The sequence below is a fragment of the Cynara cardunculus genome (genome assembly GCF_001531365.2).
Source record: "Cynara cardunculus var. scolymus isolate 2C chromosome LG 1, CcrdV1, whole genome shotgun sequence".
Taxonomy (NCBI): Eukaryota; Viridiplantae; Streptophyta; class Magnoliopsida; order Asterales; family Asteraceae; genus Cynara; species Cynara cardunculus.
In genome coordinates, this window is record NC_037528.1 from 27,547,279 (window position 1) to 27,572,779 (window position 25,501).

The 25,501-nt window shown below is 39.5% G+C and overlaps 1 protein-coding gene across 1 annotated transcript; it reads right to left on the reverse strand.

Annotated features, from left to right (window-relative positions):
* Positions 1–20,701: 20,701 nt before the first annotated feature.
* On the reverse strand, positions 20,702–22,624 carry LOC112528730 (ribosomal L1 domain-containing protein CG13096-like). Its single transcript, XM_025139815.1, has 5 exons — positions 22,306–22,624; positions 21,642–21,788; positions 21,406–21,569; positions 21,102–21,249; positions 20,702–21,006 (listed from the first exon to the last, which is right to left on the reverse strand). The coding sequence occupies exons 1-5, from the start codon at positions 22,622–22,624 to the stop codon at positions 20,702–20,704; spliced, it is 1,083 nt and encodes a 360-aa protein (XP_024995583.1).
* Positions 22,625–25,501: the final 2,877 nt, after the last annotated feature.

Below are 25,501 nucleotides of genomic sequence, written 5' to 3' on the forward strand. Positions count from 1 at the left end.
AGTGATATGAGCAGTGTAAACTGTGTGTGAGATGGCGGTGTAACCGCGAGAGTGATATGGGCGGTGTAACCGCGAGAGTGATATGAGCAGTGTAAACTGCGTGTGAGATGTCGGTGTAACCGCGAGAGTGATATGAGCAGTGTAAACTGCGTGTGAGATGGCGGTGTAACCGCAAGAGTGATATGAGCAGTGTAAACTGCGTGTGAGATGGCGGTGTAACCGCAAGAGTGATATGAGCAGTGTAAACTGCGTGTGAGAGTGTTAGGGGCGGTGTAACCGCGAGAATGGTATAATGGGCGGTGTAACCGCGAGTGAGAAAAAGATAAGAGAATAAGATGACGGTGTAATCCGCGAGAAACATAAATATACTTATGTTTCAGAACAGGTTTGATTCTAAACTGAATGTTTGGAATATATATTGTTGTATGAGATTATAMACTCACTAGACCTTTTGGTCTAACGCTCAGATGTTGGATTAACCTGTTTTGCAGGACAGAGTGCTCAGAAAGATAAAGGCAAGGGAAAAGTCTAATTGTTGATATTAGCTTGTTATGCATATGTATTAAAGATACATTTTGATAGTTCATGTTTTGTAATAATACTATTTTAGTATTATGAGAATGATGATGTGAATTATATGTATTTGAGATGTGAGGGTTGTTACATAATCACATGAATTGATTAGTCGATCGATATCCGACTGGATAAGACTCTTAATTTTCCTTTGATTATTCGTTTTTAAAAGATTTACCACTCCTCTATTTTAAATTTTAAAAACGTTTGCTTTTGAGTAATCTGGAAATCGTTTTTAAGTCGATCTTCTTTCTTGTCAAACTTCTTTCGTCAAAAAAAATTCAATTAAAAATGTCGTCTTCTCAATCGTGGAACTCCATGTATAGTGCCGGCTCCTTAACAAAAACTCCGACTCTCATTAGGGAAGAATGTCCCCAATGGAAGATTCGAATGATCAACTTCTATGAGGGTCTTGACCTAGAATTGTATGAGTCAATCTTGAATGGCCCATACGTCCCTACTACAGTCATCCCTAGAATTCCTGCTACTGGTGATACAGTTGAGGTACCTGCCATGCGAGTTCCCAAACTTCGTCGTGACTTGAACGATGAAGATAAATGAAGAGTGGAGGTGGATCAAAAGGCCAAACGACTTTTGATCATGGCGCTTCCAAACAAAATCTTTCAGTCACTGGATGCGTGCGACTCGGCGAAGGATTTGTAGGATCAACTGGCCAACCAGTTAGAAGGGGGCATTAAGATGAAGAAGAATCATCGTGCCCAGTGCCTCAATGAATATAACAGCTTCCAGGCACTCCCTAATGAGTCTTTAGAACAGAATTATCATCGCTTCAACACTCTGATCAACAAATGTCGCAAGTGTGACGTGATCAGAACTCAAGAGGAGAACAACATGCTCTTCTTGAAGAGATCGAACGCTGAATGGGGTAATCTGACGATGTCCCTCCAGGCAAACCAGAATCTGGAGGAATGGACTTTGCATGGCGTATATGGGACGATGCAAGCACAAGAACAAGAGGTGCAGAAGGCGAAGGTCGCTCCGGGTGGACCTCTGGCTCTTGTCTCTAAGTCAAAAGAGACAGGAACATGCCAGCCACATAGAGAACGGAGACCCAAAGAAGAAAGGAGGAAAGGAAAGAAGGCTCTCATCTTGGAGAGTGTTGACGATACAGATAGAGAATCTAGCTTTGAAGACGACGACATTAACGCCTTTGCGAAATCCTTGGCCCTGATCACCAAGGAATTCCAAAGGAAATTTGGAAAGAAAGTCTTCGACAGAAGAGGAAGACAAAACGACCGAAGTAGAGGGAAGTCTTTTGATGAAAGGAACCCTCCTTCTATTCCCAACAAGAAAGAGGAAGAGCAGTCGGAACAGAAGAAGCAAGGCGTCCGATGCTTCAGATGTGGAAAGATGTGGCACTACTCCAAAGAGTGCAAAGGCCCTCTTTTGAAAGATGAACTGTACTACAAAAATAAGTACAAGTATAATCGATCACAAAGGAGTCTCATGGCAGAACAAGAGAATTGGGTCTCTGACTCCTCATCTGATGAAGAAGATCAAGCCAACTTCTGTGGAATGGCTGTTGAGAATGAGTTTGGATCTGACTCCGACTCCCAGGTATGTTCTATCTCTGGTTACTCATACTCTGACCTGGAAGAGAGCATCTCTGCTTTGACAAACGATTTCGTCAATTTACAGCAAAAGTCTTTCTCGAAAAATCTAAACAAAATCCTTAGAAAAGGAAAAACTATTTTTTGAACGAGAGACAGAGCTACTAACTGTAGAAAAACAAGAGTTATTAGTGGAGAATGAAAATCTTTTAAAAACAAAACGATCCACTGAAACAAGTCTTAAAATAGAGTGCTTAGAACTAAAAGTGGCTATAAAGAAAAAGGATACAAAGCTTATAGAAAAAGAGAGAGACAGTCTAAACTCTGAGGCCCTAAAAGACTATTTTCAATAGGAAAGGGGATTCCTACACCAGAGCTTACAAAGAAAAGAGCTATTGATTAAGAAATATCAAGATGCTCAGCAAGTGTATGAAAAAGTTAACTCTCAACAGGATAAAGCAGGGATAGGTCATATAGACCTAGACCTCACCTGGAAGAGGAAAAACACTCTTGAGTTCGTGTTTAGGTTGGGCAAAAAACATAAACCAGATTTTCCTATTTTGCATACAGCCTCACCGTTTAAAAGATGTAATCTTGAAAGTGGAGCCAGAACACCTAAGTTGAAATTCAAAAACATCTCTTACTCTTCAAAATGTGTTCCACAAGTTGATTTAAAATGCATACAGAAGACAAATGAATTTTTTTGTTTTGGCTCTACAAATCTTGACCATCTTAAGACTGAAAGTGAGGTTGTCAAACCTTAATTTGATGAAATCAAGAGTTCATCCACAGGTAATTTTCTTAAAACTCTGGATTCGAAATTGATGGATGGCTTTACAGAAATGATAAGACAGGTCTACGGGCAAGACTTGCTTGAGGCCTTGAACTATCCTTCTAAAGGACATGCAGACTCTTTTGAGTGTAACTCCTCGGATACTTTTGAAAGTCCACTAAAACAAAACATGGATGAAGCTTGTAGCTTATGCTTACGAGAACCTCAAGTTCTTAATGATACCTTTGTATCTCGAAATTCACACAAGGATTTTCTTGACTCTGACTCTGAGTCAGAGGTGAACTCGTTTGAAGAGCAAGTTAAGATAGATGTCTTTGCCAAAGAACCAGAGGTTGCAAAATCCCCTATTGAGAAAAAGATTCTCCTAGGTTCTGGTCGTGCAAGCATGTCGACAAATGCTAATCTACTCCCAAGTTTGAGTACAGGGTAAAGAGTGCAAAGTCGGTTTCTTCTGCTTCGAAGGGATCAAATTCCAAATCTAAGCCAATTAAATTCACTCCGGAACAGAAGGGAAAATCCGCTGCTTGCTCTAACATTAGTTCCTCTGTTTCAGAGAGGCCTCTGAAGGCCAAAGAAGTAGGAAAGAAGAAATCAGAGAAGTCTCATTTTGTGTTAAAACAATCAGATATAGATAGGAAGTTTGCTAGAACAACCAATGCTAGGAATGATTGTAATAATTTATTTTTTAAAGCTAATAAATCATTTTGTCATTCAAAATGTTTTCATAATTATGAATGTGTTTCTCTGTTGTTGAAATTAAAATAGCACCTCTTTGACCCTAACTGTCTACTCTCTAGGTCATCAAAGTCTAAATCTAAGAGGACCCAGAAGAGAAAGAAGGCTCCTAAAGCCAAGTCTGTTAATTCAGGTCAAGAGACAACGACTCTTTCCAAGTTTAAAAAGCAACCCTCTATCCCTAATCATCAAGGACCCATTATGAAATGGGTACTTAAATCCCTATAATTTGTTTTGCAGAAGCCGCATGTGGACATTTGGTATCTTGACTCCGGATGCTCAAGACACATGACCGGCAATGAAAGGTTGCTCTCCTCATACAGAGAAAAGATTGGAGGAAAAGTAACCTTTGGGGATAATAAACAAGGAGAACTAAAGGGATACGGGGATCTACTACAAGGTAAGGTTTTTGTCTCCAACGTTGCTTATGTCTCTGGGCTTAAACATAATCTTTTGACCATAAGTCAACTGTGTGATTCTAGCTATAATGTCAAGTTCCAAAAGGAAGCTTGCTCTATTATGTCAGAATCAGGTCAGGAGTTGTTAAGAGCTAAGAGAAAAGGCAATCTATATCTCATGAACTTCTCACCAAAAGACAACTCAGAGACTCTCTGTCTCGTGTCTTGCAAGAGTGAAGAAGCTTGGCTCTGGCACCACAAGCTGTCTCATCTCAATTTTCAAAATTTAGAAAAACTTGTGAAGCATAAGTTGGTTGACGGACTTCCTGCCATAAAGTTCGAGAAGGACCATCTCTGCTCTGCGTGTGAAATGGGAAAGCTCAAAAGAGCATCCCATAAAACTAAGACAGATGTGTCCTGCATCAGACCTCTGCATATGCTTCATGTGGATCTTTGCGGTCCAATCTCTGTGCAAAGCTTGTATGGTAAGGAGTATATCTTAGTCATAATTGATGAATACTCACGATATACTTGGATTGAGTTTGTAAGCCAGAAATCAGATGTACCAGAGCTGCTAATCAAACTAATGACCAAGATCCAAGTACTTCTACAAAGCAAAATTCAAAAGCTGAGAAGTAATAATGGAACAGAGTTCAAGAATGCCAAGATCGATACGTACTTGGATACAGAAGGAATAACTCAGAACTTCTCTGCAGCAAGAACACCACAACAAAATGGTGTCGTAGAAAGAAAGAACAGAACTTTGGTCGAAGCTGCACGAACCATGCTAGCCAGCTCTGGTCTTCCAACCCATTTTTGGGCAGAAGCAATCTCTACTGCCTACTTTATTCAAAATAGAGCAAGAGTGGTTAAGAGGCACATGAAGATTCCTTACGAACTAATAAACCAAAGAAAGCCTAACGTCAAATTTTTACATGTCTTTGGTTGTAGATGCTTCATTCTAAATGATCAAGCCCAACTTGGCAAGTTCGATAAGAAGGCCGATGAAGGCAAGTTCCTTGGTTATTCAACAAAAGCAAAGGCATACAAAGTCTTCAATCAACGAACCAAAACGATCATGGAAAGCATCAACGCCTCGTTCGACGATAAAGAACAATTGACTTCAGAGTACCTCAGCACTGTACTCGATCTTAACCTAAAGACTTCCAACTCCCAAATGAAGTCAAGGGAATTGGAACTCAGGTTCCTATTTGAAGACTTCTTTGGTGACGAAGACATCTCTGTACGTGCGCCAAGAGATGAATCTGTGAGTGTAAGTGAAGGATCACAAACGACAAGCACATCTGACTCTGGTCCTTCACACACCTCTGCTTCCTCAGAAGATCACATCAATCCACAACCAGAGCAAACAAGCTCTGCATCAGAGCCCAGTCACGTTGAACCAGAGCATCATACCTCTGGCTCTGCACCTGGTTCCTCTGTACCATCATTCGAGGGGGAGCAAGCAGAGCCTTCTTCACCATCAACGAGCTTACCGCCAAACATGCCCATGGAACATGATCAAACATCCCCCACTTCTCTATCTATCCCAATAACAAAATGGACAAAAAATCATCCTCTTTACCAAATCATTGTTGAACCTTCGAGTGGCATAAAAACACGGACTGCCACAACTAATGAATGTTTATTCGTAAACTTCCTTAGCATGATAGAGCCTAAGAAAGTACATGAAGCCCTACAAGATCCTAGTTGGGTCGATGCCATGCAAGAAGAGCTCCAACAATTTGAAAGAAATAAGGTATGGACTCTTGTTCCTTTACCAAAGGAGAAAAGTGCGATTGGTTGTAAATGAGTTTTTAGAAACAAGAAGGATGAGGATGGGATCGTAGTAAGAAATAAAGCAAGGCTCGTAGCAAAAGGCTATTGCCAGGAAGAAGGCATAGACTATGATGAGACCTTTGCGCCAGTAGCAAGGCTAGAAGCTATACGTTTGTTCTTAGCCTTCTCTGCACATAAGGGATTTTGAGTCTATCAAATGGACGTAAAGTCAGCTGTCTTGAATGGTAAGTTGAAGGAGGAAGTCTATGTTCAACAACCTCCGGGGTTTGAAAGCTCCACACATCCAGAGTATGTCTATTTCTTAGACAAAGCTCTGTATGGACTTAAGCAAGCACCTCGAGCCTGGTATGAACGTCTCTCGTATTTCCTCTTATCTAATGGTTTTGAAAAAGGTAAAATCGATACAACTTTGTTTATTAAGAGGTTTAAAAGGTGAGATGCTCTTAGTACAGATATATGTGGACGACATCATCTTTGGTTCAACGACCCAGAGGCATTGTGATAAGTTCCCTGCATTAATGAAGAGCGAGTTTGAAATGAGCATGATGGGAGAATTGACCTTCTTCATCGGCTTGCAAGTAAAACAGAGGGAGGATGGAATCTTCATTAGCCAAGCTAAGTATGTCTCTAACATATTAAAGAAGTACCAACTCCATAACTCTTCCACCATGAGAACACTAATCGCTACGGGTACTAAGCTTGACATAGATCCATCTAGTAAACTGGTGGATGTTAAGACTTACTGTGGAATGATTGGATCACTACTATACCTCACGGCTACTAGACCAGACATCATGTTTGCCACATGTCTTTGTGCCCGTTTTCAAGCAAATCCAAAGGAATCTCATCTTTCGGTGTAAAAAGAATCTTTAGATACCTTAAAGGGACTCAATTTTTGGGTCTTTGGTATCCAAAGCATTCTGGTTTCGATCTTAGTGGGTACACAGACTCTAATCATGCAGGTTGTAAACTCGATTGAAAGAGTACATCAGGGAGCTGCCAATTACTTGGGGACAAGCTCATAAGCTGGACCTCGAAGAAGTAGAACTGTGTCTCTACTTCCACCGCTGAAGCAGAGTATGTAGCTGCAGCCAGCTGTTGTTCCCAAGTGATATGGATGAAGACTCAACTGAAAGACTATGGCGTAGAGTTTGAGAAGATTCCAATTCTGTGTGACTCAGAAAGTGCTATTGCAATCACAGCCAACCCTGTGCAATATTAAAAAACAAAGCACATCGATGTTCGATACCATTTCATCAAGGACCATGTAGAGAAAGGGACGATTGAAATATTCTTTGTAAATACAGATTTACAACTTGCTGACATCTTTACAAAAGCTCTTGATGAAAAGAGATTTAATTTTCTAGTTAGCAAGTTGGGTATGCTAAATCTCTCAAACTAAACCAGAGCCTCTATATGCACTATACAAAGCCTCTGCATTCCCTTATGCATATCTCTGCTTTTATCTGTATTGATCCATGAGACAGAGCTTCTACATAGTTCATGTCGAACCTCTTACTCAAGTCCTAGCTCTTTTGTGATACAGAGCCTCTGTACCTCGATTATTATGCATATGCTCTACTTATCACAAATGATCCAAGCATAGTTCAAGGGGGAGCAAATAAGAAAAGCTGAACTCAAGGGGGAGCATGAAGTCATATCAAACAGAGCCTCTGTATGTACTATACAGAGCCTCTGCGTTAAAACTCTCATGATTATAGAACAAAGCCTCTGTATGTACTATACAGAGCCTCTGCGTTAAAACTCTCATATTATAGAACAGAGCCTTTGTATGTACTATACAGAGCCTCTGCCTCTAAACATAGCAAAGTTTTCTCCAGAGGACATGTATAGTCCAATCACGAATATCTGTCTGAGATCCCAAGGTATGTCTTCTTCTGCATTTAGTATTCTGGTTCTCATCAAAACCTCTACTTTTCTCAAACCAGAGTATTTACACTTGGAAATTTTTTGTTTTTTTTGAAAATTAAAATTTATTATTTTATTAAGAAGGCATAAAGTTTATTTTAATTATTTAATAAAAGCTGTCACCCACAATAAGCGTCACCGCCTGTGAGCTTATCTTTACAAATGTGGGAGGCGTCACTTGCAGCTGGCAAACCACGTGGCACGCCCACACAGGCTTTGAGAAAACCGGTTTAGTTTTACCTGACTTTTGGGGCGCTAAAACACTCAAGTGTTTTAATTTTATCTTATTTAATCAAATCTTTACCCCCAAATTAATCTTTTACGCTTACAAAAATTCTCAAGAACTCCCGTCGTCTTCAACCTTCAACCGTCATTGCTAGAACTTAAAGCTCTCAATCCTGCGCTCAAAGATCGATTCAATCTTCAACCGATCATCCTGTTTGAAAAGTAAGTTCCACAAATCCTTTCCTTCATCCTATTTCTTGATTCAAGAACTATTTCTTGAAACCCTAAAAATCTGTCATCTCCTTCCAAACCCAAACCTGCAACCATGTCTTCCTCAGAACCTGGAAACTCCCTAACTCATACCACAACCCACAAAACCATGGAACATACCAGTCACAACCTAGTTCCTCTCCCCATCAAACCAAATAACCATGCCCTAAACCTTCAACTTGAAAACTTCGATACCAAATACCATCCCATCATCAATATCCTCCAAAACCAGTTCTTGAACCCAACCTTGACCAACATGGATGACCTGGTTCCCGAACAATACATCCAAGAATACTGGCAGTTAGGCTCCGTTACTGAATCTCAAAGAGGAATCGTAGGAGATTTCTTTGTCTCTGCCATACAGGAGTTTGTCACAGTTCGTATTTCAAGATCTATGTTTTCGCGGGTTCTTGAAATTCCAACGAAAACTGACCTAGGGCTTTCTGAATACGCCCTTCTCCCATCCAGGGATGAAATTGTAGCTTTCTTGAAGTTCTTAGGGTACAACAAGGCCATCCAATACCCGTCCCAGTATTGCCGACAATACCTACCACCAATGTGGAATACACTTTTCACATTGGTCAACCGCTCGCTGACAGGGAAGATAGAGAGTCTGGACATGTGCTCCACGAGCGTACTTCAAATCATCTACGGTATTTTGTTCGAGCTATCTCTCGACTACTCCTTGATACTTTACACAGAGTTCAAGGCAGTCATGGCCAAGAAGTGTCAAGAAATGGCTAAAGGAAGACAACTACCATCTCTGTTATTTCCCCGATTCTTGGGTCTTCTCCTAAGACCAGCGCTCGACGACAACAACATTGATGTGGGTCGTCTACCTCCTCACAAAGTAAACGTGCTCACTCAATACAGACCAACAGTGAACAAGGAGGGTTATAAAGCAGAGAGGCATTTTCCAAAGAGGCTCATGAGCTACATGAAGTTCAAAGAGATTAGGAGAGCATACAGACGTACCCGCGAGACACTAGGACCAGTGTCTCGAACCCGTTACGCATAGGAATAGCCGAAGAAGAAGAGAGAACTGAGGACACATCAATGCCTCAGGCAGAGGGAGAAACGGTGAAAGCAGGAGAAGAAAGAATGAGAGGTGAGGAAGAAAGGGAGAGAGTACAACAAGAAAAAGAAAGAGAGAGAAAACGAGAGGAAGCGAAGAAAAAGAAAGCTGAAAGGGAGAAGAAGAAAAAGGAGGCGGCAAAACGAGCAGAGCAAGAAAAATTAGCTGAGATTGCTCGTGCTAAAGCAGAGGAGGAGTGGGCAAAAAAGGCTCGCCAAACAGAAATCGCTCGCCTAAGAGAAGAGGCCAAACAAAGAGCTGAAGAAGAGGCTCATCAAACCTTGGCTCACTCCTATAGTCTAACAAGGGGATGACCAAGAGCACTATGACAATGCTACATGGTCTTACACAAGCGAGGGAAGTGAGGAAGAGGAGGAAGAGAGTGAGACAAAAAGTGAAGGAGAAAAAGAGGAGAGCGAGAAAGAAGAAGAGGGAGGAGGTGAAGCAGTTGCTCTGCCTCAGGGCGGGACAGAGCAGCCTAGGCTAAATAAGCACATTAGATTTACCTACCCAACTCCTAGTGCAACCATATTATCTGACTCCGATGGTCGAGACACGGAGATCATTGAAACAGAGGCGCACACCTCGAACCCTCACCAGCCTATCCAACCAGAGGTCGCATCTGCATCTGGTTATCTTAGCCAAAGAGAAGCCTCGCCATAGGGAACACCCTCTCAAAAGGGTGTAACCTTTGAAAACATAAGTGATATGTCTCCCCATATCATGCCACTTTCCCATACAGAGGAATTTGTTTCCTCTGCACAAGTAGACCCCCAACCTTGTTCAGAGCAAGGAATAGGTGCACCCGACTTTGAGACTCTCGACCAGTCTTTTACTCCACTCATGGAGAGCCTTCTAGCTGGCTCTGAACCATCCTTGGGTACTCTCCCTGACAGAACAGAGGTAGTGAACTCTCCTCAAGGAGAACCACAAGGATCCTCTGGAAGTCTTTCCTCGACTAACGTAAATCAAGTCATGAATGAAGGCGTCCCTGGAACGGGGACTCAATTTGGCCCATGTGTTGAGCTAGAGGTTACACCATCTGGATATGTCACTAGGGAAGAGTTCCATTCCCTTTTCACCTCTATGCGATGCTCCTTGGAAGAGCTAAATCTCAGCATGGCCTATGTAGAGCCGTCACCTTCTACACCTGCTCTGGATGAGATACGAGCATCCTTGGCAGTACTAAGAGCTGAGTCCATGACAAATGCTTCTCGTATCAATACTCTAATGGTATTGACGGCAATCAATACAGCAACATTACAACAGGTCGTTGCTTCTCTACAGAGGGTTGAGGCGTCTACGTCTATCAACAACCAGGCCCTCATACCTCTGAATATACCTGTGGAGTATGTCACACAGAGCGCCATGAATGCTCTAGGTGACAGACTCTTACAGAAGGTGGCGGACTTCACTGCGAATTTTAATTGCAAGGCCACAACAGCAGCGAAGAACATCAATGACACTCTTGCACGATTCAACTACCGTTCAGACAACGAAGTGCGAAAGGTTGTCGTTGCAGTCGACGAACTCCTCAAGACCATTGAGGAGGTGATCAAATCCATGTCTCGAGCAGAGGATGAGAGACCTAAGCGACAGAGAGATCCATCTCCATGTGCAGAACCGTCAAAGAGGAGGCGACTTGACGATGATGAGGACCTAGACGAGTCTCGTCCTCACAATCGCCAAGAGGGGGAGAACTTGCCTCCAGCCACACCAAGTACAACACCTATGGCTGCCCCCTCTACACCATCATCCTCTGCCCCATGCTAACAAGGTCAAAATCCATCAAGGTAGAGAAGTCAAAGCCAGCCAGCGCCAGAGAATGCAGAGGCGCTATGCAAAGGAAAAATGCCCATGGCGTCAGAGGCAGAGCCAACCGAGTCACAAAAGACTACAGAAGTGATCAACCTTCTATTCGACTATGGATTAGACGATTCAGACCTGACTCTGTCCTCTTCAACAGAGTACCCTATAGACATGGCTACTCCCTCAACAACAGCTCAACAAGAAGAAGAGGTGGTCGCCGTGAATGTGGCTGATCCCTCACTACTACACATTATGGTTTCCATTCTTCTAGAAGAAGCAACCGTTGTTGCTCCTCCACCACATCTAAGAATCCACAGAGCTAGGGTCCCTGGTCAAGGGACCAGGGTTGTCACTCCTGTGATGAAGTAGATATCGGTCAATCCAAACAGAGCAGGCTCAGAAGGCACAATGAGCGGGCAAAAACAAAGCATCCTTCTGATCGTGTCCAAAGGATCAAAGCAAGTATGGATACCATGTTCAACCCAACACCCCTCGACAAACCCATCAAGGACAAGGCAGATAGCAAGGAGATCTACCAGTTCCTCTACAACCAAAGGGAAGAGACACCGGTCCAGAAGATCAGTCTCCATCCTATGGCTCAAGAGCACATCAGGCAGAGATTCCTCGATCGCTATACTCAACCAATCACTGCAGTCTACTTTGCTGATGGAATAAAACAAGTTCTGGACATAAAGAAGTGCACCTTTGCGCATAATCAGATAGTGTTCTACGAGTACACAGTTGAGAGGACTCACGGACGGATATATAGGTTCACAGATTGTGACCTCATTAATCTAAATATGTGGGATCTTCTTCATCTGTTCTACTTTATAGACCACAAGAAGGACAAGGGAGTGAAGTTCGCTGTTGCTAACTCTACCATTCACCAAACAATGACAGATCTGCTTGACTACAGAAGCGACTTCGATTTCCAACTAGCTCTGGATCTAGGAGCGGATCAAATGACAGTGGCTGCCCCAAATGAAGAATTACACGACTTCAACAACACTCCCTCTTGGACGGTTTTGGTGGAACCAGAAGTGGGAGTGGTGTTTCAAAACGAACATAATCAGAAGATTTTCTTTCGAGACAACCAAAATTACAAGTACTCCAACTCTACTCTGCGCTATATAGGAGACAATCTGGTCAGGAGCAGAGACAACTCCCCTGGAGCCAAGGAGCGAGCCAAAATAATTCTAAGGTCGATTCAAAATATGCTTGAGTTTCATGAACTTCTTAGAAAGTTCATTAAACTTCAAAATGTTTAAGACCTTTTATCTTTTGTAAATACCTTCTTATTTTTGATTCAATGTAACTTCAATTTCAATCGTATTGTACTTCATTAGGTAGTCAATGTAAACCAGAGGTTGTTTTTAACCTCTGTCTACAATTAGACCTGTTACGTAAATCAAGTAAGAATCATTCTTATTTACACTTAAGGGGAGATTGTTAGACCCCAAACTTATAAAAGTGTAAATAAGAAGTATCTTGCTCTAGTCAATAGGACATAGTCTAGTGAAGCTGTCTGGCTAAGAGCTCTCATGCAAAGGATCAAGGACCAGAGCTTTTACTCAGAGTGAAGGTTCCTTTCATTCAGAGCCCGCGCTCTATCTCCATGAACGTTCAAGTCTTGTGTGCCAAAAAGCATAAGCGCTTGACTCAAAACAACAACTCCAAGACCCAGAGCCTCTGCATAGTACATGAAGAGGTTCTGCATATGCAGAACCTCTGCATAGTACATGCAGAGCTTCTGTATGTTCATGCAGAGCTTCTGTATGTTCATGCAGAGCATCTGACTACCTTCTTCACAGAAAGCACGCGTTAGCCCAGATATTCTCGCAAGCGTCTAACCGCTTAAAGGCTGCTTGACTGAGTCTGCTCCACTAATCAAGGAAAGTCAAAGATAAGGATGCATACCAGTTAGCTCAGAGTTCCACATCTAATTTATAGCATAGTTAGTTAGACCTAGGTGTATAAAAGGAGGCCTCCGTCTCAGGTTCAAAAAACCTAAAGGAGCCGACTTATAATATACACAAATTATTGTGAGATTACTTTTGTTATTCAATTATTCATCATTTTCAATAAAAGCATTCGGTTATTCAAAGTTTTATTTACTGCTTTACGTTTTTCTTTGAGTATCCTGTTTAATCAATAAAAATGCATTGTTGTTCTTGATTCTTATGTTAAGCAAACAATATTTCTATGAATTAAGAGTATCTGGGTTCCAACATAGAACATATAGTCTAATAGGTAGTATCCAATTACAAACGTCAACTTTGATAAACTAGCCAGGTTATCATTTTATACCTCCATCAACTGAGCTACTTCCTTTATCCTCCAAAATCTGCTGACTTTCATCACAAAAGATTCTTCATTCAGAAGTTGAGCGCCAAAAATATCACTAGTGACAAAATAATATGATCAATTTCCATTGTTGTAGCAATCCTGCTGCAGCAACACTTTTGTTAACATTTTGTTCAAAGTAAGCAAGACAAAACCAAATTCTAAAACCTAACTGTAGACAAGTATAATTGTAAAATAAGAATAAAAAGACTTAATATATGATTAAAATAATAAAATAAAGTGAAATAGAATCCTAAATAAGTGCTAAAGTGTATATTTCTATACACTTATCAATGATTAATATATGTATATGAAAGATGTTCACAATTGATATTTTCTTTTTGTAACTATAATTTTGCATTCACATACTTATCAAACAATCATTTTAATTTAGGTGGAGGTCTAAAATAGCAATTTATGTCATTTGGACTCTTGTAGAAAGAAAAAAATCATCAAAGTTAAGATACCATCTAATATAGAGATAAGTGGTTTTAATTGCCTGTTTGAGAAACCAAAATATGTCAATGCTGAACTATGTCGTTCGGGTTTAAAGTTTATCCTTGAAGCACTATTTTGGACCGTTTTCATGAAGGTGACATAGTCCGCTGATGCAAATGTTTCTATTCAGAGGGATTCTATTAGAAACAAAGTTGTGATGGATGCTAGAATTGACCATTAAAGTAAACGTAATTTTCTTCTAACAAGTGTTGGCACATAAGTAAATATGTTCTTTTACAACTATAAGTCTAAAGATGGATCTAACTGTGTTTGTACTTTACATTTTTGCATTCATTTTTTGTAATATTCAGTTTCAGTATCCAAGTTGATCAGGTATTACTGTAATTTGGTAATGGAAAGTTCGGGATTAGTGTTTGGCATTCAAGAGTTGAAGAGGAATCGATTTAGGGTTCTTTCTCTATAATTATGTTTGAGTAATATATATGTGGGGGGGGGGATTATCTTAATTGGGAAGGTTGCATGGTAAGCTTGAGAAGGTCGGTTATGCACTTGATATTGCATATGAATGGAGAAAGGTTACTGATTTTAGTTATATAAAAATCTTCCTGGAAAAAGCTTGATAAATCATAGAGCAGAAGCAGATTTCAAAGCAGATTTTAAGACAAAGGTGAGTTCCCTACTGCTTGGGTATATGTGGTTGATATATTTTCAGCATATAACTTGATAATAATGCTAGTATATGTTGTTTGGATAAGATTTAAACTGTATTATTGTTACTGTGCCTCATCGCCCGATTAAACCTTCAAAAACCTCCTTTCCAGACAAAGTGTTGTCCGGATAAGATCTCACCGGTTAAAGCAGTACCCGGATATGACCAAAAAGTTGTAAGGTTGTCCGATAACCCTCCTTTCCGGACAAAGTGTTGCCTGGATAGGACTAAGTGTTACACAAATATCTCTTCAAGATTTGAATTCTATTTGATTAGCGATAGATGAAATGGCGGTGTAACCATGATAGAAAATATAAAATCCAGGTTTGATCTATATCGGGTTTTAAAGTAAGTTGTGTTTTGAAAAAGGGTAATTCACTCACATGGCCTTTTGGTCTAACGCTCAATTATTCTAATATGTTTTGCAGGTCATTTATCATCTCACGATAAAGGCAAGGAAAAATGTGAAGAAGTGTTATTGAGGAGAAAGTGTTGTTATGATAAAAGTTTTTGTTAATCCCTACTCTCATTTGTCATGTAAACATACTTTGGAATGTTATATGATTTTAGTATGGAGAATATGATAATGTATGATAAATTTTTTGTGAATTCGTACTATTGCTTGCATGGTGGATTGTTTCATTGTTTCTTCGAACTTTACGTCTTAATGCCATTGTACGAATAGGCAACTAGTTGGTAGAATATATAATAAAAATATTTATCTCTTATAATAATCTTTTTTGGGGAGTTTTACATTTTAATGAAATGTTTTAAAAAATCTATTGAAACAAAAAAACTTATTCAAAATCTCAATTTTCTTTATTTGGAAGAATCTTTTAAAATATTAAGTACTAGATAATATTTTTACGAACATTCCTACATTATTTTTTATAGTATGTTTAAAATATTCATACCCAAATCTCATATTCTGTTTATTAATATTTTAAAGAAACCTTCATATATACACCAATATCTTGTATAANCTGAAGTATGAAGAACGAGTTTTGAGATTTGTGCTCTGCGAGAGAATTACCTAAAAGGGGTCGATATATATATATATATTATATTATATTATAGAAATATATAATATATTTTTATAATCTATAAACATATAGTGTTTTATACTATTAACATTCTAAATAAAACACATAATATATAGTCATAGGTTCATTTGATAAGTGATAAGTATTTGACAAAATATAAGAGTGATCTTAACCCTTCATTTGGTCAAGATTTGCGGGTTTAACTATGAAGTACCGAATAATTCCTCACATGGTATGCAGAAGATAGAGGTGGAAATGTCTCGTTTTTGCGCTTAATGCTTGAGATGTATTCAGAATGAGGTGGAACCTATTAACTGGGCAATGATTGTGTGGTTTAATCAAGGGATTCCAAAGCATGCCTTAATGTTGTGGATGGAAATGTGGCATAGGTTGCCGACTATGAAGAGGTGTTGGACCAAAGGTGTCTTTTATGTGGCATAAAACCTGATAGTCACTCCCATCTATTTTTTGAATGTTTGTATGCTTTTGTCATTTGGAACCGTCTAAAGTCATTGGCCCTCATGAACGATATCCCAAATACGTGGGATGCTATCATGTATTATTTCACTCCCATTGCTAATATTAAACTGGCTAAACATGTTATCCAAAAGCTTGTTTTTGCAGCTGTTGTGTATTATATTTAGCAGGAAAGAAACACGAGAATTTTCCAACAAAGAAGGCGCTTGGTGGAAGAGCTTAAGAAGGAGATAGTGGACATTATTCATGTAAGGATGTTGTCATTACGGTTCAGATGTAATCCTATGACTTACATGCTCATGGAGAGATGGAATATGTTGAGGATACAGGAAGAAATTTAGATGATTCTTGTTGGAGACTGGTGACTCAAAATGGAAGATCCAGTGTGAGGATATATGGGATAGGCCTAGAGTTAGTATATTTGTGTTTTATCATGCTTTTTTATTGTCATTGACTAACTTTAAAAAATCTAATGTTATGTGGTATAGAGGGTCTTCCAACCACTTGTTACTCTATTATATATTAGAGCACCTCCTAAATAACCTTAGGGCATGTCCGTTATAACGTCCATCACAAGAGAGTAAGTCTTCTAGTGGTTAATCTAGGACGCTGTGAGAAACTTTGCACCAGAGGGAAGCGTTATATATTATTACTTATTTATTCTCATTACGCTTTTTGACAAATGATTTATCTATGTCCTTCAGGCTTTATACTTGGTGGGTTAGCACTAGCTGACCAAATACACGTTCATTTGTCAAAGTATAATTTTCCTAGGTTGTCTCGTTTGTCTCGTTTGTCTCGTTAGGGTCTACAAGAGTTTTATAGAAACAATTTGTAGAAAGGGGGGAGGAATACAAACACAGGAAACTTCTCAAATTTAAAATATATATTGATAAAGAAGGATCAATACAAATTTTACAAGATTGTATGCAGAAAATGATAAGGTAAAGATAACCTATCTAAAACAATCTAAGTTTACAAGAAAATGATCTTAGCAAAGAGAAAATTTTGCTATAAAGACTAAGAAGGAAATAAGTTCTTTCTGGGTAAGAACTTTTTAGAATAATGGAAAGGGATTTTAACTTGCTTTGAAGATAAGCGTAAGCGTTCTTAGATGTGTGTGTGATCTCTTGTGTGTATGCATGTTGTTTGCATGGAGAGAACACTCATATATTTATACCCATTGCATTAAATGCACATTTAATGCAAAGCAATAGGGTTTCACCACGCATCATGCTTTTAGAGAAAAGTTTGTCCTTTTGCTACAGTGAATAGCACAAAAGCCTATTCATGAGCAGACATCCTTTCTCGGAGTTGGTGGGTAATAGAGTCAACTAATCGGCTTCGTACCATACTATACTCCAGAAAGGGTATGGGTTTGTCCTTTGTGTGTGGAAGAACAAGACAAAAGCAATCTTGCACAACAAGCTTCTTTTGATCGCTGAATGCTGGAATAACCCTGAAGGTCTCTTCAGTATTTGTTAAGGCTTGGGTAGTCTTCACACATATGTTGACCAGGTTGTAATCACTGAATGCCGCTTTAGATTACGAATGCGCTAGTCTCTAATCTTCATTTTCAGTCTTCGACTTTCGCTGAAGGTTCTTTGGTGTGAGTTTTGTCTTCTTGAAGTATCACTGTCGCTGATGGATTTACAATACATGTCTCAGTGATCACTGAACAGATTCAGTGATGATCGCTGGAACTGAAAGACAGAAACATAATACTACGTAATAGATAAAAGGTATTATCATGAAATTAATGAGAGAGAGGATCAACAAGCTCCCCCTATTTGATGATATTAAAGATGGGTTTAAAATTAGCTGATTGAGATTCATCAAAGGTGACATGAATAGTTTCTTCTATTGTCTGTCGACGTTTGTTGAATACTCTGAAGGTTTTGGATACTGAAGAATATCCAAGAAAGATTCTTTCATCAGCTTTGGAATCGAACTTTCCAAGTTGGTCATGGTTGTTGAGAATGAAACACGTGCAACCAAATATATGAAGAAAGCGAAGAGAAGTCTTTCTGATTTGGAAGAGTTCGTAAGCTGTCTTCTTGAATCTCTTAACGATCAACGACTAGTTTTGAGTGAAACAAGCAGTATTGACAGCTTTAGCCCAGAAATGAGTAGGAAGATGAGATTCGATGAGCATTGATCGAGCAACCTCAATGATTGTTCGATTTCTCCTTTCAGCGACCTCATTTTGTTGTGGAGTTCTCACAGAAGAGAAGTTGTGAGAGATTTCCTTGTCCTCAAAGAAGCTATCCATAGTACTATTTTTGAATTTAGTTCCATGTTCACTTCTGATAGATCGTATTTTAATATTGTTAAGTACTTCTATCATTTTGATGAACGAGATAATTTCTTTAGGTGCTTCACTTTCGGATCTAAGAAAAAATGCCTAAGTGTACCTGGAGTACTCATCAACAATGACAAGTGTATATTTCTTTCCAGCTATGGATTGTACATTGACAGGACCAAAGAGATCCATGTGCAATAGCTGAAGTGTAGAGGCCACTGAAGAGATTTGCTTAGACTTGAAGCTAGCTCTTGTATGTTTTCCTTTTTCACACGCTGAGCAAAGAAATTCCTTTGCAAAAGTGCGTTGAGGAAGACCAGTGACTATATCATTTCGAGACAGCTCATTGAGTGTTCTTGATAATGTTTGAGCAAATTATTCTATTTCTCATCTAAAATCTTAAATTTGTTGTTGTTTGATCTTGGTTTTGGTGTTAATATTGTGCGTATTGTTGTTTAGAGTTATTATATTCAAACAATTTGTGATTTTGGTTGATTAATTGTCTAAAATTTGAAGTACATGTTCCTTTTAACTGTTTTGGGATCTTTTTCAGTGAGTCAGTTTTTACTTAGTAAATTTTCTTAAGTTACACATTTAAAAAAAGGTATAAGAAGGGAAACTGAAACTGAAAGCATGTTCACTGACTTATAGATTGCGAGTGAATGTAAAAGAACATTGGAACTCATAGACATGTGTCCCTATTTTCAGGGATCTTTTTCAGTGATGCAAATGAATCACTTACATTAATTCAAAGAAAATATTACAAGTTGTTTAGTACATTTCTTAGACTTGCAATATACAAGTTGAACACTGAAAGTCGACATAGATTACAAAAGATATACAATGAATGGACAAATTACAAAAGAAATAACTAATCTAAGTTGCTCAGGTTGACGTAGCCAGATACTTCTTCTTCGAGCCCCTTTCGATGTAGAAATTCCTATCTGATCTTGCGGTCCATCATTTCACCGTAGAATTCATCATCTAGCCAGAATCTGATGTACGCAAGATGTTTCATCGGGCATAGATGTAACTCTAGCATTCTTTGAAAGCTGACTTCGCCTTCATAGTCAAGGAAGATAAATCCTAACTGAGGCCTTATATACACAGTGTTGGGTATGTAAGGACCCTTCGCTGGTAATGATAGGTTCAACATGGAAATGTCTGCCTTCTTCGAAGCCTTCAAGACTTCATCCAAGGAGAACTTTGTTTCATGTTCGTTCCTCAGTGTTGGTCCGTCATTAGGACTTGAAGGTCTTTTTCTTTTTCCACCTTTCTTCAGAGTAGGCTTTTCAGGGACAACGACATACCTGGACATCTTCTTGATCAGCTCCCTGATAATGTCTTTGATAATCGGCTTATGTCTTGATTTTAAGCGCTAAATGGCTTGCGGATCTCCAGACATTCACTGTAGCCATGCTCACCGAGGTAGGAAGGATACTCGGTGACTGCATCAGGGTTATCCCTTGTGATGAGCATTGAGACCAGCAACCCACCGTCTTTCATCCATCTGCTGATGGTGACATTTGAAATAGGATGGGGCTGACTCTCTTTTGTAAGCATTCTTCGCTCCATTGTCTGTCGCGCTTGGCTAGCTTTAGATTTTTCTCGCGTTCAGCTTCTTCAATAGAGAGAAGCTTAGCTAGGGCTTGGACAGCATTCACCATTTATTTAGATTTCTTCCTTGGAAGAACTTTGGCAGCTAGAGACTTGGCCAGCTTTAAGCTGGCCTCAGTCTGCTTACGTTGAAGTTTAAGTTCTTCCTCGGCCTTCAGCGCCTCAAGTATTTCAGCTTCTGTCAGGAAGTCAAACTCACCACAACTAGAGGTACGAAGAGGAATTTTTTACTCTAGTTTGGTCGAGTGACTCCCTTAGCTAAGACATCTACTGGTTGGTGGGAACGATGAGGGATGGGTTTTCAGGGACCCATTCCTCCAGCTGACCGCAGGTAGTAGTAGTAGGGATGGAGAGTTGATACATCGATGTTATGGTGCTAAGGCTTGAAGACTCATTTGTTAAAGGTTCTAGAGGTTAGATTAATACCTTTAGGTTGCCTTATTCAGCAACACCTTTGTCTTTAGACTTGGTGTTTTGGTTATTTGGTTGGGTAGACTCTTTCTCCCCTTGCTCCCCCTGGAATGCAGAATCCCTGAGGGCGACGCCTTTCGTGGCACCAGCAGGTCTCTAGTACTAAATTGTGAAGTCGTCGTCATCGTCGTCTTCTTCATCATCATCATCATCATCATCATCCAGGTCTTTGCCAGCGTCAGGAAGGTCGGAAGATTCAATGTCTACCTCATCGTCTTCTTCATCATCATCTTCCATATCACCAGCATTAACTACAAAGTTGATTGGAAGGTTATTGTCACGAGCTTCAGTGTTAGGTCGGACGACATCAACATCCTCAACTACAGGAGCTTCACAGGAAGTTGGATTTTCATCAGCGACATCAACTTCAGCTTTAACTCTAGGAGCTTCAGCTTCAGCATCGGTCACTGGAACAATAGTTTCAGGGGCACATCAGCAGTATTGGAAGGAGCAACTCCAAACTGTGTCTACCCCTCTTTGTCAATGACTTTCGTGAAATAGCCAAAGAAATGGTCAACAGTTTGGATCTGGAGCGCCATCATCTCTTCGACTCTAGTCATAGCGCAGGCTAAGAGAACAGCAGCCTCACGTGTGTCATCTAGTTGTGCACGGTCACCAGCAGTGAACGATGGTTCAGGTGCCAGGATTGGCTGTTAGAGAGCAACCAAGATCTGATGCATCACCTATGTATGTTTGGGAAGGTGAGAGTTTGCTTCATCGGCCTTGCTCGTTAAAGCGTTGACGGCCTCAATGTTGGCTTGAATAGCCACTTGCATAGAGGAGAGTTGGTTCTTGACCTCTTGTACTTTAGCCCGGACAGCTAAGAGGTCAGCAGCTACTTCGTCCTTTTGAGGCATGCCCTTATGGACTTCGTCCATTTTGATGAAGATAGTCTCAACGGCAGGGAGGAGCAGCTTTACATCTTCAGCCATGTCGTACTCTTCTCCCATGGCTGGTTCTGTAAAAGGACCTGAAAAAGATGAAGGGTGAGCATAAGAAAGCTTGGGGTTAGTAGAAATGAAAAGGTAGGAAGATGGAGTACTTGAGGGTTCTTCAGCGTTATCTGAAGGATTAATGCTGGTGCGCTCCATGGTGCCTTCGAGAGGATAGGAGCCTGTTTGCTGATATGCTTCGAGAGAAGCAATCTCAGGTCCAGTGGTGGGTGTTTCATCATCATGGAGGATATTCGCTGATGAATCATGAACACGAGTAGAGACCAAAAGATGGAGGGGAGGAGAAAATGGCTGAGACTGATGGTCGTGAGTGTTCAGCAGTGAAGATGCTGATATTCTCACCTTCAGTGATTTGGGTCACTGAAGCGGTTGGGAAAGGAGCCATGGGTACGACAGTGATGTCAAATATCACTGAAGAGCTAGGAAGGCTAGCTGAAAGTGCCTCGGGGGTAAGGCTAGTTTCAGTAGCTGAGACCATTTTAGAGGTCACAGCTAGAGACGTAGTTATCCTAATTTTTGGTCTTCTTGGCCTCAAAGGAGAACCAAGAGTTGATTGAGAGGATGGGCATTTGGGAGAGAGGGTTGTGGTGGTCGGTTTAGACTTAGGGGGGTTTTCCTTCGTCGTAACCACCTTAGAATAAGAAGAAGAAGAAAGAATTGAAGAGTATTGCACAATAGCAGAAAGTGCAACATCTCCATCCCTCAACTTGTGATCCAGAATCCTGGATCCAAGCTTGCAGATAGGAAGGTTACCTTCCTTGGAGTACTTCTCGTCGAAGATCTTGGAAAACACCATCGAGAGGAATCTAGTGTAGGGAACAACCTTCTCCCTCTGGCGTTTGTTCAGCTTTAGCTCTAGGTCATCGAAGATCACTGCAGCATAGTTGATGGGTCGAAGGTGGATGGCAGACATGTCGATAGTGAGAGCCACCCTAGATTCTTGATCTTGTCCTCCAGTCTTTCCACCCATGCTCTGGATGAAGTGAGAGAAGAGGAACTGCCACACCGTTGACTTGCGGTTCTTCTCTATCTTCGACAGCGACTTGAGAGGCTCGCTGGAGTCTTTCTTCATTGGCCATGCGTAGCCAATATCATCGAGGCAAGCGATGATGTCTTCCGTCTAACGATCCCTGGTGAATGGACCATTGGGAAAACAAAGAGTGTGCCTTAGCGTTGCCACGCCAAAGCTGACAGTTATACGGTTGAAGGTGAAGGTGATTTTCTCCACCTATTAACCGTTTTTGTCAGTGTCCTGTACCACTTCAGCAGTCATCCAGAATTGCTAAAGGGCTTCCCTCACCATGACAGGTTCATGGGTGAGAGCGAAGGCGATAGGAGACATTTTCAGGAAGACATCAGCATCCTCGTAGATGGTTTTGTTGGTAGGAATGTCCAACAAGGTGACGTGGTTGTTAGCCTTGAAAAACACGTCTTCAATGGAGAAGTTCACGTTTTTGTCGGTCATTTGTCTATTATAGTTAAGAAATAAGATATAACAGTTTTTCTTAGTAGTCCAAGATTAGAGTGTGATGTTTTTAAGTTTTAGAACAATAAAACTTCTTTTGAAAAATCCACAAAGAAGATATTAGGGTGTTTCAAGAAGAATAATGTTTTTGAAACTTTAGATTATAACCAAGAAGAAGAATGTGTTATTAATCTTACTGTTTGTGTTTTAAGAGAACAAAGTTCTTAAAGAAACAAACATAGTTTCATTAGAAGAAGAATAACAGTTTAAAGTTAAAGAAGAAGTATCGACCTTAGAGTTGTTAGAGAAAAAGATCGAAGGTTTCGAGCGTTCTTAGGGAGTTCTTGCTTGCAAATTCTTTTTGGTAGAGGTTCGTCAAAGATTTTTGTAAGCGTAAAGAAAATATGAGAGGAATGGTCTCACATTTATAGGTAGGAGGAGAGAGAAAAGAAATAGGAGAGAAGAAAATACGACTGTTGAGGAAACGCCATGATGAAAAATATGGCACGTTCTCATCCATGATTGGATGGAAGTTGTAAGAGGTCGCGTGTGTCAGACTTTTACGTACGTCTCAAAGCGACTCGTATTGATATCAGAGAATGTCGTCATAAAGACGGTTCATTAACTATTTCTTTTAAAATGAAAAGGTTATAAAAAACTCAAAGAGTCACATTCAGTGATAAGAGAATCATTGAATAAAAACCTTTTAAAATATTTGATCACTGAAGAAGAAAAACTTCAATGATGATTTTGTTTTAAGAAAGGAAAATATTTTAGGAGGATATATTTCCATAAAAGTGTTAGTGATAAGAGAATCATTGAAACTATCTTTTAAAAACTTTTGAATCACTGAAAGAGAAAAGGTTCAGTGATCAATTTGATTTTAAGAAAAAGATAAGTGTAGTAGAGATATACTTACTTAAAATGTTCAGTGATAGAAAGAATCACTGAAACAATCTTTTAAAACGTTTTGACTACTGAAGAAGGAAAGCTTCGGTGATAGTTTTAAGTTTATAGAAGAAGAGCTAGTATACATACCTTAGAGTGAATATATACATTTACTCAAGTGTTCAGTGATAGAGTGAGAACACTGAATCACTTCACTTACTGATTGATGCATATAGCTGAAGAAAATTAATCTTTAGCGTTTAGCATTCCAAGTTCGCTGATCAAGATGTTAAATCTTGTCTCATCAAGAGGCTTAGTGAAAAGGTCAGCGAGTTGGTAATCAATGGGAACAAAGTGAAGTTCAATATCACCATTCATAACATGGTCTCTAATAAAATGATATCTGATCTCTATATGTTTGGTCTTAAAGTGAAGATAGGGTTGTTTGCTATTGCAATTGTTAGGACTGAAATTCAGTATTAAATTGTATTCGTCTTGAAAGATAAAAGTGTCTATAATTGTACAAAAGTCATCATGTTTGACTTTTATTAGGATAGTTTGACTTTGACTATTTTGTCTAGTTTGACCCTATATAAAGGGTGTTTGGCTTTGTAATTTGTGTAGGATGCTTATTGTAAATTCAGTATGCGAATTGTAGAGTTTGACCAATATATGAGCATTGACTTTCTCTCTCTCTTCTCTAAGTGTTCTTAATAGAAAATATCATTCTGCCATTGATGATTTGATGCTTACATGAAGATTGATCAATATGGAGACACACAATTGGTATCAGAGCAAGTTTGCAGGAAGATTGATTGAAGAAATTATCAAAATCTACACAAACTTTCTGGAAATTCATGATTTATGCTTGAAGTTCATCATTGTGTTCTTGATTGTTCATCCTAGATCTACCTATTATTTTTTTTTAATTTCTCATTTGTGGATGTTTAGGTGTTAAAATTGTGATCATTGTGTTCGATTTTACATCATGATTCATTATTGTTCTTTTGATTTTGCATTTTGATCACCGTTTTTAAAGATTTGAAGTGTTCATAAATTTTGGTGTTCTTCATGTTCTTGCAAAATTCTTCAAAAAGTTAGATTTTAATCCAAAAAAAATTTTGTTTTATAAATTTTGTGTTTGTTTGATCTAATTTTTGGTAGTCATTTTTTTGTTTGAATCTTGTTAAGACATCCTTCATTCTCGCAGCATTATTTTTTTGTGACAGCATGTTGAGGGATTTATTTCTTTGTGATTGAGCAGATTAGAAGCTGGTATTGAATGGATAAGGATAAGTCTACATTTTGAGCGGTTTACAACTATGTGTTAACTGATTTAGAAACTGTTTTGACCAAGTTTAGATATTCATTGCAGTGACCAGCGGATAGAAGCTGTACTTTGTGCGATTTACAACCAAGTTTTGACTGAATAGAAGCTGTTTATTTAGTTTGCAGTATTGTCCAAGTTAAAAACAATTTGTTCAGTGGTTTAGAGGCTGTAAGCTTTGAGCGATTTAAGCTCAAGCTTTGAGCGAATTAAGCTCAAGCTGTGAGCGATTTACTAAATAGTAGTGAGCGGACTTGTGACCGGATTAG

What these genes read in the sequence shown, in the direction of transcription:
- LOC112528730 (XM_025139815.1), bottom strand. Translation starts at nt 22,624, where the DNA reads ATGAAGAAAGACTCCAGCGAGCCTCTCAAGTCGCTGTCGAAGATAGAG. An exon ending in CGAGAAGTACTCCAAGGAAG is followed by an intron (nt 21,789 to 22,305) that starts GTAACCTTCCTA and finishes ATGATTCATCAG; the next exon opens with CGAATATCCTCCATGATGAT. An exon ending in TCTTAGCTGTCCGGGCTAAA is followed by an intron (nt 21,250 to 21,405) that starts GTACAAGAGGTC and finishes GCTCTCTAACAG; the next exon opens with CCAATCCTGGCACCTGAACC.